Source organism: Microplitis mediator, chromosome 4, assembly GCF_029852145.1.
Source record: "Microplitis mediator isolate UGA2020A chromosome 4, iyMicMedi2.1, whole genome shotgun sequence".
Lineage (NCBI taxonomy): Eukaryota > Metazoa > Arthropoda > Insecta > Hymenoptera > Braconidae > Microplitis > Microplitis mediator.
Genome location: NC_079972.1, coordinates 5,639,538 through 5,658,401, shown reverse-complemented (window position 1 = coordinate 5,658,401; position 18,864 = coordinate 5,639,538). Strand labels below are relative to the sequence as shown.

The following is an 18,864-nucleotide window of genomic DNA, read 5'->3' as shown; positions in this document are numbered from 1 at the left end:
TAAATCACAGTGGATTTAACGGCGCAAACCCCACAGATAATGTACTCATTGAATTTTATTATTAATATGATAATAAACTAACTTATAAAGTTAATAAAATTAATACTTAAAATTATATTCCACTTAAATTAAATAACCCAGTGTGGAATCTTGATCAGTTAACATTTCAATTCTCGTCTGCATTCTTGACTTGCCTTCTCTCCTTATTTATATTATACTCATGCACCATTTTATGCATATATTTACACAAGATCCGAAGAAATCACCGAGTATAACCGAGCTTATGATCCCCTTTGTTCTCGATCTTGACCTTTTCCAGAGTTCGATCATCGTTTGAGATTTGCTTGGATAGTAAGACCATAGCAGACCTCTTGTCCCACTATTTATTTTTCTTTACTTCTCTTTTCTCTTATTCCTCTTATCTCAACTCTCTTACCGTACTTTACCAACAATCATGCAAGTATGAGAACACACCACATACCACAAACTACATCACATTCCATAGCACACCCCGGCGACCCACATCTCCACTTATTTGATATTCCCTCATCACCATCATCAGCTACCCTAAAACCGCAAATTCAATCTTTTCCAACAGTCACGTCAGCATTTAAAATTCACAACAAATATAATCATGCACAGATTTATACATTATTATTATTTTTATTAGAAGTAACATAAAGAATACATATAGTATAGTAAAAATAATAAAAGAACTTTGATCTCGACGTGAGACCGCCAGTTATTATGACCTCTCCTCACGCGATATTGAATTATTATTATTATTGTCATTGTCTACATTTTTTATTACCACTCTTTTTATCATTCATATATATATATATTCACACATGCATACACATAAATATTAGTTATAAATGTACAGTTATATAGATTAGTCTTAATCCCACCCGCGTGGTCGATTCAATTCGTCCGTCCATTAATTAAATAATATTTTTATATCAATCTCTCCACAATATATATAACTAAATACTAAATGGCAGTGTTAAGTAGATGTATATATATATATATATATATATATATATATATAGAATGCCAGACATTTTAAAATGAGTAAAAAAATTTTTATTACGATAAATGACAATTACCACCACAACGGATTTATATATTCTACAACTCATTATATTATTATCTCATTTCCTGGATGAGTCACTACAGTTGGATCGGCCACAAAATATCGTGCTCGCTGCTCAATACATCCATATATATACATACATACATACATACATTTATATATTTATATGTGCACGAATATTTCTACATATGCATATAAATTCAATATGTGTATATTATTATCTATATAAAATATACTACATATTCAGGTTATATGAATTCATATCCATACAAATACATACACACATCCCTATAGCTTTTAGTTGGTGTATTCTCGTCCGGGCAAATTATTGCAAATCGATTTACTGTCTGCTTTCTTTCTCTCTTTCTCTTTCCCTCTATCTTCCTATGGCTATCTTTATCTCTGCGCCCCTAGGAATTACATCGACGATAGAATTCTACGTTCGCAGTTTCTATTGTTCAAATTCAAGGGAATTAGAGGGGCATATAGACCATAATATATATATATATATAATACACACACAGACATTGAAGATGAAACATTCGTCTCCACTAATGGCTGGTGTGTCTCTACACCCTCCACCTCTCCACCCTCTAGTTGGCTTTACAGAAACTTTGGAATTTTCTACTTCCACCTTCTATACCAAGTGATGTAACATGCAGGGTGTGGAATTGAAGATAGATGGGTATTCAGTAGTACAACTATACGTAGTTTAGTCCTTAAGGAGTGAAAGAAGAAAAATGCTAGAACCCAGGGGTGCGCGAATGCGGTCACAGACAACACGACACCACCATCGCAATGCCGTCCCCGTCGTTAGTCCCTTTGGACTTCTGCAACTGTACTGTTCCTGTTGTTGTTATACTCAACACGTAAAACTCACATTTGCTTTCTCACTCATGAGTTCTCTTACTGTCAACTCACCCTGTAATTCTTCACTCTCTGAGGTACAACACAGAGAGAAACAACAAATCTACGAATCAGCCGAATCGATTCACTTCTTTTCCCGGGGCGTTTTGTTTCCTCTGAGCGCGAAGGCAATTCTTTAAATTTCTATAAATATATATATATATATATATATATTATACAAGTATATAAATATCTATAGCATATTGCTTATGCTGAAATAGGGTTACGAAATACTGGGGTCTTTGTTTCATCGAGTCAATAAATACCGTTATGATTGAGCAACTACATTTATATATATGTATAAAAATGTATCTATATAAAGATTTTTTAATATTTTTTTTTAAACCACTATCAAACAAATGCGTCTAGTAAATGCCGTTGAACTGTTGCCCATAAGTCCTGCGGCTCAGTTAAATTTTAACAAATCACTGATTGTAAATGGATAAAATTGAAACAATATTTTATTTTATCATTCTTTTTTTATTATTTATTATTGTTTAGTGTATCGCTGGGTCGATAGTCCTTCTTTAGAACCTGTTGCATTGTTATTTTACATGTATTTATATTACATATACATATACATGAAACAAATATTGAACTACTATAGATAACTTTATAATGTATAAAGTTTTACTGTTGTTACTGCAATAAACATAATAATAAAAATAATGACTTAGTATTATTTATAAAGCGAAAGGAATTATATTTGTTAGTATAAGAATAGCATAAAAGTTTACCAACAATAGTAATAATTAAGTATAAAAATATACGTAATTATAAAATTAAAATAAACTGTTTTATTTGTTTTGTTTGCAGGTGGTAGTAGAGAGTGCATTGGTTGCGCAAGAATATGGAGATTTGGAGATCGATACAAATTCAACGGTAAATGCTGACCTGCTGTTTGATTCCCAACAACCTCCGATGCATCTTTATGTACTGACAGAAAAGAAAATATCTAAAGTTAAAGTACAAGAGTGTTCGGTTTATAAAACATGTTGGGACTGTTTGGGCGCAAAAGATCCGTATTGCGGATGGTGTTCATTGGAGAACAAATGTAATTTACGAAGTGACTGTCAGGATGCTGCCAAAGATCCGCTTTACTGGATTTCGTACAAAAGTGGCAAGTGTACGACAATCACATCTGTTACACCAGAATTATTACAAAAAACAACTGCGAGAACTCTTGAGCTGAGTATTGACAACTTACCAACGCTCAGTGGTGAATTTTTATGCGCATTTTCAGTCCTTGATAAAACGCTCATCACTAATGCTACGAGAAAACAATTTGGTGTTAACTGTACAACACCTAGAACAGATTTATTGCCCTCGATACCCATTGGACATCATCATTTCACGGCCAAGTTGTCGGTCAGAATGACCAATGGACCGGATCTTGTAACTACTGATTTCACATTTTTTGATTGTAATACTTATGCATCCTGTACTGAATGCGTTTCCTCAAGTTTTCCCTGTGATTGGTGTGTTGATGGTCACAGATGTACACATGACACTGCCGCTAACTGCCGTAATGATATTCTTGTAACTGGTGTTAGTGTAAGTATTATATATCATATAATTATTTTATTTTGCACACCTCAAGCGTGAAAGCGCTGCGAGTGTTTCCTGATCAATCTATTATTTTCGACTCATTCAGTCATATTAAATTATCTCTACACTCTTCGGATTAGACAAAAATGAGTTAAATAGTATACTATTACAAGGACAATTTATTTAAGAATAATTTCGACCAAATATTAAGTCGATTGATTATTCCATTAATTAAATACAAATTATTTTAATCCCAGAGACACGAGATGTCAATTGTCGTGTATGAAACTTAGTAAACACGATGACTTCCGATAGACACAATTAATCGGCATAACTTTTTTTTGTTATCTTTGTATTTTTTATCACAAGAACCTTAAGAAAATCACTATCTAAATCTTTTTAGTTTAATTATAATTAATTAAAAAACGTAAAACTGATTATTCATGAAAAGTTCAGTTAACATTTTTATTTTTACTATTGTTATTATTTTTTTCCTTTTTTCTCTCCATCAACTACTGGCAGCAGCACTAGCATAACAGTAAAATTTAAAATATAGCGACATTTCAGACAAAAAAACGGGATATTTAAAAAAAAATTAAACTGAAAATAAGAAATAAAAAATGGAATTCATAATATGAAAGTTGAATAAAAATTCATAATATAAAAAAGTAAATTAATTATATAAAATAAAAGTAATGATTGAAAATGAACGATGGAGGTATGCACTTTTGGATTTTCCAACATTTTTGTTTATTATACAATTTTTACGCATTTTTGATCAGTAGAAGAAAAGTTTTTTCTGTATCATAATTACTTATACTCCGAACAATGGGAAAAGTTATTTCATTTTTATAAACTATTTTATTTTCCAACTGCAGATATAAATAAAGTTTTTAAAAATAATAACCAAAATTTAAAATTACACATTCAAAAATAAATGAAGCTACAAAATAAATTCATTAGGCTAATGAGGGTTTTTTTTTAATGAATATTTTGAAATAGTAAAAGATATCGATATATCTTTGTTGTCAACTTGAATTCAATTCAAATAAAAAATAAAAATTCAATAATGAAAATATTTCTGTATCAAAAATTTTTTCAAGAACAAAATTATTATATTTATTAAATTATTCAACTCCTGATAAATTTTAGGTTAGTGGAGTCATCGCTGTATCCATTTCGAATGATAAATAGTAAATAGATCTGTTTGACCCTCGGAGGACTAATGTACACGCAATTGAAACTAACTTTACTTTTTCGCAAGAAATAGCCTCTGAATTACGTAAATTTCAGCACAAAAAACACTATGCGGAGTGAAACTCATTTATTTTCAGCTAAATCTAGAATTTTTCCAAATCATTGAAAGAGTTTTCCAAGTTAATAATCTATCAGAACTTACGAAATTATTAAAAACGTTACTCTCATTAAAACACACGATGCACACCTTATCACTACCTAGACGCAATTCAACTCCAGATAAATTTTAGCAGTAATAAACACTTTCTTAATAATATCCATATTATTTTAGAAAATTATCAAATTGTTTTTCTTTTGATTTTTAAAATTAATACTTTTCTTAAATTTCATAAATTTCCTTGAATATAAAAAAAATAAAAAATTTATTTTCCATTCGACAATTGATGCGATTGATGTGAATAGTCGCGTGTATTTTAAAATAAATGAAAATAATTGTTTCGTTGTATATAAATTTCATCAATATATATTTATAAGTATATTGTTATTTCAACCTTGGTTAAAGTATGCAATAGAATAGTTAATTACTTAAATCATTGAATATAAATCGCGTGACTAAAATTATAAATGCATATGCGACAGGTATACGCCCTTAGGATACTTCGGGCAATATATAAATGCGTATATTCTCTTTACTTTATTTATTTATTCATTCATTAAACTTTTTCCATAAAAGTAATTACATTCATAAATACATTATGCCAGTACCTACAATGGAAATAATTTTTTTTTTATACATAATTATGTTTTTAAAGCCCCAGAATTTTTATTTTTTTCTCAAAAAGTTAATTTCTATTCAATTCATATTTACTCAATTTTTTTTTTATTTCAATAACAAATATGTATTCAAAATTTTTTTACGTATTTATACAAATATATATAAAAAAGTCATAATTGAAGTTAATTAATGAAAATATTTATTTTCAATTTTTAATTAAAAAATAAACAGAATTCTTTGATTTGATTGGCAGAAAAGGATTTATAATTAAATTTAAAAAAAAAAAATGTGCAACATAAATTCAATTTGTAGTGATCAGAATTTTATTTAATTATCTTTAGTAACGAAATGTCTAAATTTCAATTAAAATTAAAAATAAAATAAAAACAATCAATAAAAAAAATTTTTAATAGCGTAAATTTTTTTTTTTATTAATTAACATTTAACAAATAAATGTAAATAACAGCTCGATCATTTTGTATACATTTGTGTCGGAAGTATCACGTGTTAATTAAGTGCATTGGTTATTAAAATGCATCACGTAATTTCAGTAATAATCCCCTGAACTATATTATACTGAGTACAAATATACATATCACTATTGTTTTTACATATTCATTAAAAAAATTAATATTCACAATATATTACTCGAAAATAATAAAACTTTTTTTTAATAAAATATTGAATTATAATTCTTTAACTAAAGCTTCGTTTGATATTCAATTTTGTAGATAATTAATTCCATATTTAATTTTAATAAAAATATAAAAAAATTTACCTCGGGCTTTATTAAAAAATTTACATGACATATGTTTAATTTAACATCAAATATGACAGGTTCTCGATAATATGAAATTGTAATTTTTAAAAAATTTAAATATAGATTTCTATTATAGCTAATAATTTAATGAATTTAAATAACATGACAATTCAATTTTGTTTTAATTAAATATAAAAATATACTTTTTCCTGACTTTTATTCAATATATTAAATTTAAATATTATATTTATATAAGTCCGTTCATATAAAATACAAGGAACTTATAATTTTTATTCATTATTTCATTGCTATTTAAAAAAATAGAGTTTTAAAGTGATCAGTAAATTTATTTTAAAATAATTTATTTGCACGTAAAATAAATGACAAAAAATATTTAAAATTACAGAGAGTAGGACCCAGTTACAGAAGTGGTCCAGCATTTTGTCCTACAATAAATGCGACTGGTTCTCAGGAGATATTAGTGCCTTCTGGAGTTAAAAAAGCGATATCTGTCCAAGTTCATATCATTGGAGTAAGTATTTATTCTACTAAATTTTTTAATTAAAATTATTTTCAATATTAGGTTACGATAATTCTTACTTGCAGTTATTTACGTTTTAAAATTTTAAAAAGCTTGTTTTCACTTCAAATTCTTTTACAAAAAAAAGTACGAAAGTTATTTTTTTTCTCAGTCACAATCTAAAACTGTTCGTGAAATTTCATTTTAATAAAGAAAAAAAACTTTTTATAATTTTTGCAGTTACAATACGGAATTAAAGTAACGATTATTAGTTTTCATATATTTGCTGGATTCAAATTAAGATTTTCGCCGACGTTTCGCAAACGTTTCATATTTACGAAAGCATTAGAAATACTAAAATTATACTTGTTTATAAAATACTAATTAATTACAGTATAAATTTAATTATCTTTACTTAGCATTTGAACTCTGTACACAATTACATTCAATATCGCAGTGTACTATTCGGTTTATACAGATTATTAACTATTGTATAGGTATTTAATGATTAAATTCCATAGCTTAGATAATTAGTCTATATTGGGAACAAATATATCTGTAATTTATATTAGAGCAGATTCAAAAACTGTAATAGTCATAAAATGTAATCAGAAATTAAAATCTAAAAAATTTTTAATATTTATTGTTAATAATTAAATTTTTTTTAACAGCAATTTATCATACAAACAAGATTCGTTTGTCAATTCAACATAGAAGGCCGCGTGACAAGTGTTAATGCAAAATTAAGAGCCGACACAATATTCTGTGATGAAATGGAATTTTCGTACAGTTCAAAACCACCCAACATAACAGTACCCTTTGCCGTAATATGGGGCGGATCTAAACCCCTCGACAATCCAGACAATATTCACGTAGTTATTTATAGATGTCGTGACATGGCCGACAATTGTGGTATGTGTTTAGCAATTCCACCAAAATACGGTTGTGGATGGTGTCAGAGTTCGGATCGCTGTGAAGTTAAAGAACAGTGCGATCGTGGTGCTGGAATATGGTTGGACAGAAATATGACATGCCCAAACCCCGAAATCCACTCATTCGAACCAATGATGGGACCATGGGAAGGCAATACCAATATAACAATACGTGGTATTAATCTCGGTAAAACATTCAATGATATTTATGCCGGGGTGAGCGTTGCCGGAATGCCATGTCAGCCATACGAGAGTCTTTACATTCGTACAAAACAAATAACCTGCCGAGTAGATGGACCCGGTTCAAAGGAACCAAAACAAGGTCCAGTTATTGTTAAAATTGAAAATTTCCGTGGTCAATCACGTCATAATTATCAATTTGTTAATCCTGTGATAACAAACATATTCCCAAAATATGGACCCAAAAGTGGCGGGACAATTATCAAAATAACAGGACGTTATATGAATGCAGGAAGTGAAATAAAAGTTATGATTGACGAGTTACCTTGTTTTGTAATAAGTACTGATTCTAATGAGACACTTTGTATGACAAGTGCCAGCGATATTAACCGTAACGGCACGCTATTAATAACATTTGACGGACGTAATCGTACGTACAATGGTTTCTTCGAGTACGTTGATGACCCGACAATAAAGGGCGTCGGAAGTGGCGTTGCAGGACAAATGAAAATTCCAAAGGGTATTCCAGCGGGCGGTATAAAGATGTCTGTTTCCGGTAAAAATCTTGGTTACATACAAAACCCTCAAATGTATGTTTACTACGATGATAAAATGTTTGTATCACATTGTGATGTATTGAGTCAAACAAGCATGGAATGTTGTTCTCCGACAATAGAAGTCCCGGAGCACGTGGTACTTGATGCTGAAAAGCCAATGATGTTAGAATACGGTTTCCGTATGGATAATGTCACTGGTGTACAAAATTTATCACGCGTTTTACAAAATAGTTTTTTACTATACCCAAATCCAATCTACGATAAATTTGATGAAGAAGTTAAATACTACAAGAGTGACTATTTGACAATTAATGGACAACATCTTGATCGTGCTTGTCAGGAATCTGATGTTATTGTACAAATTGGAAGTACGTATTGTAACGTAACATCATTGTCAAGACAACAATTAACATGCAAACCTCCAATTTCCCAACCGCCAGCATTAAATGCCGAAGGTTTGCCTGATAAACAAGAATTACCGGAGGTTATTGTTATTGTTGGCAATACATTGAGATTTAAAATCGGCAAACTGAGTTACGCATTACCGGCTGGATTAAATGGACCGCTATCTAAACCCGCACTCATTGGTGTTATTGCTGCTATCGTGATACTTATAATTATATTCATTGCATTTTTGATAGCATACAGACGTAAATCTACGGAAAGTAATCGTGTATTGAAAAATATGCAGGAACAAATGGACATACTTGAATTACGTGTAGCAGCTGAGTGCAAGGAAGCATTTGCTGAATTACAAACTGAAATGACTGATTTGACGGGTGATATTACCAGTGGGGGTATTCCATTCTTGGACTACCGAACTTATACTATGAAAATATTGTTTCCGAATGTTGAAAATCATGTAGTGCTCCAGTGGGACAGACCAGAGTTGTCACGTAAAGAAAAAGGATTGAGACTTTTCGGACAGCTTATTATGAATAAAACATTTTTACTGTTATTTGTACGTACGCTAGAGAGCAATCGGTATTTCTCGATGCGGGATCGTGTTAATGTTGCTAGCCTTATCATGGTAACATTGCAAAGTAAAATGGAGTATTGTACAGACATCTTGAAGACTTTGCTGGCTGAACTCATCGAAAAGTGCATGGAAGGAAAGAGCCACCCTAAATTATTGCTCAGACGGTAAGAATTTTACATATTTATGATACATTATTAATTGTAGGGGTTAGAGCTGAAGAGTATAAGTGACAAAAAAAAATTTTAACGGAAAATGGTTTTAAAATCACAAAATTTTGCTTCTTCAGAAAAAAGACTTTTTACTTTGTGAATATTTTTTATATGTAGTACATTTTTTTTTCTCTTTTCTATACGTGAAATTTTTTTTTTACACCGATTTAACACCAGTATTTTAACACCGCCAAATTACACCGCCTGCACCGGTGTTATTTCATTTTAACACCGTTATTTTTTACAGTGTACTTCTAATGCTTAAACTTTTTACCCGCTTTAAAAAAAAAAAAAAAAACAACTAGAGATGAGAATTATTTTAAGTTCAAAATTGCTGGAGTTTATGAGGTTTTACTCTCGATAAGTATAAATCTGATTCAATTCGATAATTTGTTTAAACTACTGGCCATTCGTTAGTTACAAACTCATGAATTGGATTTAACTCTCGCGTTAATTCGGTCTTTTGGGATAATTTGTTTCAATAAATCTATTTCAACTGCTATTGAAGTCTATTCCAACAAGTATTTTTTTTCACAATTAATTTAAAAATCTGATTAAGTTAAATAAGAGTTCATAGCTTTAGTTCATTTTTATTGGTAACACTCATTTAAGAATCAACTTTATTTAATCTTTGGCTATCTCTTATTATTATAATTATATTTTTTTTCAATGATCAAATTTCATTATTGACCAACACATTTATCATTTTTTCAAATAATTTTTTTTAATGATATCTAAAATATTTGACACTTAAAAATTTTTTTTAGAATATTCGAAAAAAATTTTTTTTTTTCTTATAATAAATATATATAGTTTTTATGTTAAATAAAAAAAATTTTGAATCTTCTAAATGTTCCATTACGGACACGCCGAAAAAAATTAAGTGTTAATTAATTATACTGCTTTATTTCGAAATATTTCTAACGATTCCATCAAAAATCATTCTTATTATTAAATTGTCAACATTTTTTTTTCCTTTTCTTTATAAATTTGAATATATAATTTTATTTAAATACAAGCGTTTAAAGTACACACTATTTTTTACCCAACCATTAACTTCTAACTTTCATTTTTTCACCTGCAATTAATTAAATATAATAACAGCAATTACATACTTTTCTCTCAATTAATATTTAATAACAATTAATTAATTTTAATAAATGTTTGAAATTTTTTTCGTTAGAAATTTCTCTGCATTATTTATATTATTCAACATCTAAAAGTTTTTCGTTACTAATTTTTTTTTAAAAACTCATAACAAAAAGTCGTTGTATAATTTTTTATTATGCATGAACTCTTATAATTAAGATTGTGTAAAAAATATTATGAAAAATAGGATTGAAATATAAATATCTTTACAGGGAAAAATCTTTTGTTTTATTATCATGCAACCGAAGTAATTTTAATTCCGTTTATTATTTTTTTTTTCTTTGTTAGCTTCATAAAAAATATTATCATAATAATTTACTACTTTATACTTGAATAATTAATTGTCCATAACAAGAAAATAAATTATAAACAATGACATTTAAATAGCAAACCAAATAATATATAAAACTACTTGTGCATTTATTTAAAAAAAAAAAATAATAAATTTTTTAAATTATATCTCGTTACGCTCGGTAACATTTAATTAACTTGGGAAAGTTAATAAATAATAAAGAAAATGTTTTATTTTTTAAATTTTTGTCCACAGAACGGAAAGTGTAGCTGAAAAAATGCTCTCCGCCTGGTTCACTTTTCTTCTGTATAAATTTATGCGCGAGTGCGCTGGCGAACCACTTTATATGCTATTCCGTGCGATGAAGCAGCAGGTTGACAAGGGTCCTGTGGACGCTATCTCGTCTGAAGCACGATACTCACTCTCCGAGGAGAAACTTATAAGACAGTCAATTGACTTTAAAGCAATGGTAAGCGATATTACTCAAGCTATTACATTATTCATCAAGTTAATTAATCAATTACTATATAAACTTCAATACTTTTTAATAATTTAATATACTGGACATTATATATCTATATTACCTTAAATATTAAACAAAGTACATGATCATGCACTAAGTTAAATAGGTCGCGTAACAACATATTCGCAACAAAATATCCACAAGACAAATTATCCTCAGACAAAATACCTGCGGAAATAATATCCGATGAATAAAATATCTACGGCCAAAATATCCTGAAAATGGACATACCAAAGATATGAATTCATCATATCAAAATTTTCATAGTTAAAATAACAGTAAAAGAAAGTTATTAAAATCATATTTTTATAAACATTTATCATTTAATTCATTAAATACTTAATGCGAAAATACATATAATTGATACATGCATAAAAAGGTGTGAAACATAGCGCTCTTTTTTCACGAACTTTGTGTGAGTGCATTTACAAAAATATGTCTATACACAAAAAAGTGTGAAACATAGTGACCTTTTTTCACGAATTTGTGCCCAAAAAGCGTCACACCAATTTTTATCGACAAATATTTGATCAATTAAATTTTTTTAGAGATATTTTGCCTGCAGATTTTTTGTCCACGTATAATTTGTCTGATGGACATTTTGTCGCATGGATTTTTTATCAACGGATATTTTTTTGCGGATATTTTGTCCATGAATATCTAAGCGTGTCGCCGTTAAATATCTTGCATTAATCATTTTACTTTTTTTTTAGACTGTCTATGTAACGATAGCTCAAACAACAGTCTTCAGTGGTTTGGATCCAAGTACTGAGAATGTTCCAGTTAAAGTACTTGACTGCGACACCATTTCTCAAGTAAAAGAAAAAGCACTGGATACTATTTATCGTGCTACACCTTACAGCCAACGCCCTAGAAAAGAAGATCTTGACCTAGGTTTGTTTCTAAAATATTAAAAAAAAAAGAAAATAGGTATCACTTATTTTTGGTCTGAACAATCGGTAATTTAATAAAATATTGACGCAGAATTTTAAAGCTTCGGCTTTTAAATTAATGATTCAATTCAATTACGGACTAAATTTAGATAAATTTTATTTTTTAAAGACGATGTTCAGAAAAAATTTTTCAATTATTTTTTTGATGCCAAGGAAATTATTTTCTTTAAATTTAAAAAAAAAAAAAAAAAAAATTGAGCGCTCGGTTTTTTTTTCGTTGTTTAAATTCGATATTTTGTTATTAATTCTATTTTGAGTCTATAAAAATTTTAATTAAGCTTTTTTCATTTATATTAGTAGTAAATTTAATTTTATTACAAAAAATAAAATTGATTTTTAATTAAAATTAATCTTCAGCTAGAAATTCAATTTTTTTTTTAATTGAAGGGTAAATTATAATATTTTAAAGAATTAACTTTTTTTTTATCAAATGAAAAAATTAAAAAAAAGTTTTTACGGCATGTTTTTAATTTTGCATGAATTGATTTATTAATAATTGATGATTTGTAATTTAAATAAAAATAGAATGGAGAACAGGAGCATCAGGCAGATTAATTCTATATGACGAAGACTCAACCACTAAAACAGAAGGAGAATGGAAGAAAAGAAATACATTAAATCATTACCGAGTACCGGATAGTGCATCACTGAGCTTAGTATCTAAGCAATCGTCTATTTACAACCTCTCAATATTATCCGAGAAGACTGACAAATCACACAAATATGAAACATTAAATCTTACTAAATTCAGCTCCGCAAGTCCACCTTTGTCACGTGCGACATCACCATTAAACCACGACCACGACGGTGGTCTTAAAGTTTGGCATTTAGTTAAACATCACGACACAGATGCACAGAAGGAAGGTGAACGTGGTAATAAAATGGTATCGGAAATATATTTAACGAGGTTATTAGCAACAAAGGGTACTCTCCAAAAGTTTGTCGACGATTTGTTCGAGACTATATTTAGTACGGCACATCGTGGCTCTGCACTGCCATTAGCTATTAAATATATGTTTGATTTTCTTGATGATCAAGCACTACATCACGGCATATCGGATCCAGAGGTTGTACACACGTGGAAAAGTAATTCATTGCCATTAAGATTTTGGGTTAATCTTATTAAAAACCCTAATTTTGTATTTGATATTCATAAATCCAATATTGTTGATTCATGTTTGTCTGTCGTCGCACAAACATTTATGGACAGTTGTTCAACGTCTGATCATAGATTAGGTAAATATTTTTTTTTATTATCTATATTAATTTTATTTATTTAATTATTTTTCTCTCAAAAAGATCATCACTTTTTAAATTATAAATAATTTTTTTTTTCTAAATGATTTGTCATTTGTAACTTTTCAAATGACTCGTCGATTTTTAAATTACTTAAAAGTTTTGGAATTATTTACAAGTTTTCAAATTACACGATTTGAATCGAGAAAATTCTGGTCAATTTTCAAATATTCAATGAAGAGCTTAGTTCTTAAAGTAACAAAAATTAATTTTTTCGTAGATTTTTATCTAAATTCTATTTACCTCTGACAAAAACTTGAATTATTAGAAAAACTATTTTGATTCGTTCACAAGAAAATTTTCGAATAATTCGAAGTTCGAATCGAATAATTTGATTGAACTATTTGCACACTCCTAATATTTATATTAAATTTTTTTTTGGTATCAATTTTGTGTTAAAATATAGAATTTTTTTTTTACAATATACTTTTTTAAAAAACTAATAAAAGTTCAAATTTTTTTTATGAAAAAAATATTTAAAAAATTACAGAATTTAAAATTAAAAAAAAATATTTTCATATTTAAAAAGTATTTTTATTAATTATCGCAATTGAAATTTCAAATATAAATTTTAATGACATTTTTACAACTCAACCGGAAGTTTCTATTTAAATAAACAAGAAAAATACACCGGAAGTAGTCAACAATAACTTTGATAAATATAAACAAAATTAATAAAAACCGCAATAAATTACCATAAAAAATATGCAGATAAAGATAATTTTAATATTTAAAATTTATCAGTCTCTTGAATAATTACCTTTAAAAATAAATTTGTATTAAATAGTCTTCATAAAAGTCTATAAAACCAATAGTTGAAGCGTAATCTATAAAAGTAATTTAAATTGTAAAGTATTTAATCTCAATGGATTAAATTAACAATCAATCACTGAGTAAAAAAAATAAAATAAAAATAATTGTTTTAATTACAGGTAAAGATTCACCGAGTTCAAAGCTGCTTTACGCAAAAGACATTCCATTGTACAAAGAGTGGGTAGAGCGTTATTACTCGGATATTAAAATAATGCCAGCTATATCCGATCAGGATATGAATGCAATGTTGGCTGAAGAGTCGAGGGTAAGTTTTATTTTTAAATAACGTTAACAATAACAATAATAACAATAATAATAATAATAATAATAAAAATAATTATGATATATTTACAGTCACACACGACGGAATTTAATACCAACTGCGCGCTGTACGAGCTGTATACGTATGCGGGTAAATACAACGAGCAATTAATAGTGACCCTTGAAGAGGATGAATTTTCACAGAAGCAGAGGTTGGCGTATAAATTAGAACAGGTGCACAATATAATGGCTGCGGATGTTAATCCCTGATGCCCTGTGATTCCAACCAAGCATCCGACAAAGCCTCTTCGACATGAATGGCCGTGCTGAGTCGTTATGCCACTGGCTGGTTATTACTACTAATAATATTTAATATTTAATAATTATTATTATTAATACCGCTATTTAAAAATAATGCCACGTCAACTGGCCTAATTGGACACTGAAAGAAAAAAGAGTTTTTAAATCATAACAGCGCGATGTTAATTTATTTATTTATTTTTCTCGTATTAATTTTTTTTTCTTTTGTTAACTTTTTTAAACGACAGACTTTAACTCGCGATTTATCATTTAAATTATTGAGACAACTCAACAAAATAATTATATAATTAGATAGGATATATGAATGAGTGTGCAAGCAACGTTTATATATATATATATTAAAAAAAAAATAAATAAATAAATAAGTCTTCGGGTAGGCCGCTGGCTGGAATGTGCGACTTATCATCGCACTACCAGATTATTATGTATATAAAGTACCAAAATAATTATCGACAGCAATAGGATAATTTATTATTATTATTATTATTATTATATTATTTTGTTTGTTGTTTTTAAATTATTTAAATTAAAATAGTAAACGCTCACTCCGGCGGCCCAGCGGACACGCAGTCTTAAGACGTCTGATAATTTAAAATAAATACGAAACAAAATAATAAACTAATTATTAATAATAATAATAATAATAACAATAATATATTGATAAAATAATGTTTGAATGAACAATATTCAACGATATATTTGTAAATGTATAATTGATCGATCCGCGCCACGTGCCCAACAAGCGACTGACGACCTTAATAAATAATAAGTGTCGAATTTAAAACGAATAAACATTTCCATCCACTGCTAAATAAATAAATAGCCGAAGACCCCAGCTTTTATTATTATAATTATTATTTATTAAATATTAACAGCTAGGTCTTCGCGGATTGCGATTAATTTATAGTATTTAGCTAAAGTAATTTATATAAATAAATAAATAAATATATATATATATAAATATAAATATTATATACAATGAATGTCATATGTATATGTGTATATATACTTAAATAATGACGGTATGACGTACATAAATACATACGTCTACCCTTCCGTAATATATTACGCGATATAAATATTATACATAATTATTATAAATTATAATAATTATATTATATATATATATATATACGTACATCCATAAATATAAATATAAAATTAATTGTAATTTATAAATAGACGCGCACACATTCGATGAAGAACGAAACGATAAAGTAATAAATAAATAAATAAATGAATAAAATAATAATAATGTCATTCAGTGACACAAGAACGTGTATTATTTGATAGGTATTAATTATGTGGACGATGGTCACGTGTGAGACCAACTTATAGTGTGACGGTTGTGACGAGTGTGCGTGCTTCCCATTTGACAATTTATAAACGTCCCCCAAAATGCCATATAATCGTAATATAATTTCATTTTTTTTTTTTTTTCATCAATAACTTTGTCATTGTCATCATTATTATTATTATTATTATTATTATTATTATTATTATTATTATTATTAATATCATTGTAATAATAATGAAAATTTCAAATGACAGCGTAAAATTATCTCTAAAACCACCTTTGTGCCACTCAATTTCTCATTAAAAAAAAAATGCTTAACGCCTCCGTCGTCATTAATTGTTGTCACTCTTTAATTATTGTAATATATATATTATATTTATTATTATTAATTATAATAATAATAATGATAATTGTTGAGTATTGTCTGATTGTAATACATTGATATTGATATGAATTGATAATCATTAATTAAAAATAAAAAAAAATAATAAAGTAAACGTAAAATAAAATATATATATATATATATATATATATAATATAAATTGAAACAGTATGTAATAAAATTAAAATAAATTTAGCCATAACAATTGTGTGTTACGTAAGTTGTCGATTAAAGTCGCGGTGCAAATGGATCGGTATGAATGAATTGTTTATAATTTAATAAGGATTTATGAAGGAATGAATTGATTTATTTTTTTTTTCTGTTTACTTTTACTTTATTTTTTCCAAATGCGTCAATTTAAAATGTGCATGTAAGTGGAGAAAGTATTTATTGCTCAAAAATATTTGGAAAATAAAATGAAAAATGATTTAAGATCTAGATGTGGAGAGGGAGTTTAAGAGAGTGATTAAAACCGAGCGAGATTATTTAAATAGACAATGGGGATAATAAGGGAGAGCGTGATAAATTTTATTTGGACATGTAATAACTGGAGATAAAAATATTACGAGGTTGCTAAAGATTAAATTATCGGAAACTCGTATCGGGGAAAGACCGATTTAATATTGTACGAAAGTTGATAATGACTAATAAAACTAAAAAAAATGTATTGATTAATTACTCATTACTTATTGATTGATAAGAAATAGTAATGGATAAATTTGGTAAATAATAATAACAATAATATTAATAATAATAATAATAATAATAATAATAATAATAATAATGTCCTCGCGTTGTGCCACGTACAATCTTTGGATCAGATGTGCGGTGTGTCCCTCCCCTTGCGCACGCCGACTTTTAATGGTACTAATAAACCCAAAGTGCCTCTGGTAGATTTTTGGGCATAAGCTTGTATTGAGTAATTGAACAAGAAAAAAAAAAAGACGAAAAATGAAAAAAAAAAAAAAAATAATAATAATAATGGAGATTAACATTTAATAATAAATGATTATGATTATGATTATCATTGCGATTGCAATTGCTGATTACTGATGACGAATTAACGAACTGATGAAATTAATAAAGATTGAAAATAATAACAACGTGTGCACATGCGTATACATATCATGATAATTATTGTACTGTCGCGTGTATGTATACCGTGTGCATGTGCATATAGTATAGGGATTATTATAGATAGATAGATAGATAGTTGATAAATAGCCTAGTCTTATGTGTCTGTGTGTCTGTCTGTACCCCGAAGTGTCTTTCCCCGGCCGTCGATTCCTCAGCCTTCTTTCTTGTTATTATTATTACTATCATTATTATTATTATTATTATTATTGTTGTTATTATTATTTTTTACTTTAATTGCTAAAGTGTCTCGTGCAAAAGCTTAATTTAATTATTTTTATTAATGTAACATTGAAGCATATTCTAAATGTTTATTGAATTTATTATTTTTATTATTGTAAAATATTTAAATATTTTTTATTATTAATGTTACATTAGTAGAAATAATTTTTAATTTTATTCAACTATTTTTTTATGATCCTGAAGTTAGAAGACAATTAAAAATTTTTTGATTTTTTTTTTCAGCAAATTAATGAAAAAAAAAAACCAAAATTATGCATATGTAGAAAATTAAAAAAGCTATAGGTGCAATTTTTTAAAATATATATTTTTTTTTAATTTATCATTTTTAAAAAATCTAAAAATTATTAGACGTCGGCTAATTTCAGTATCGCATTTTTAAAAATTAAATGTGAAGGTAAAAAAAAAATCGCGGCTTCTGACGGCCCCTGAGTTCACGACAACTGTCATGTAACGACGAGCTTTTTTCCATATCCTCCCCAATTCCAATTAAAAAATATTAAAAAATAAAAATAAAACCTGGCTATCCCAATTGTCGCGTTTATTA

The 18,864-nt window shown here is 27.9% G+C and overlaps 1 protein-coding gene across 2 annotated transcripts in view; it reads left to right on the top strand.

Moving 5' to 3' along the window:
• The window catches only part of LOC130666912 (plexin-A4), a 163,984-nt gene extending 146,068 nt beyond the window's left edge, over nt 1-17,916 (top strand). For both annotated transcript variants that reach the window (XM_057468237.1, XM_057468236.1), the window contains 8 exons: nt 2,816-3,553; nt 6,686-6,811; nt 7,471-9,611; nt 11,353-11,566; nt 12,334-12,514; nt 13,099-13,809; nt 14,802-14,947; nt 15,037-17,916. In XM_057468237.1, coding sequence (XP_057324220.1) covers nt 2,816-3,553; nt 6,686-6,811; nt 7,471-9,611; nt 11,353-11,566; nt 12,334-12,514; nt 13,099-13,809; nt 14,802-14,947; nt 15,037-15,213 — 4,434 coding nt within the window. In that variant the 3' untranslated portion in view covers nt 15,214-17,916. The remainder of the gene's footprint in view (nt 1-2,815; nt 3,554-6,685; nt 6,812-7,470; nt 9,612-11,352; nt 11,567-12,333; nt 12,515-13,098; nt 13,810-14,801; nt 14,948-15,036) is intronic.
• Nucleotides 17,917-18,864: the final 948 nt, after the last annotated feature.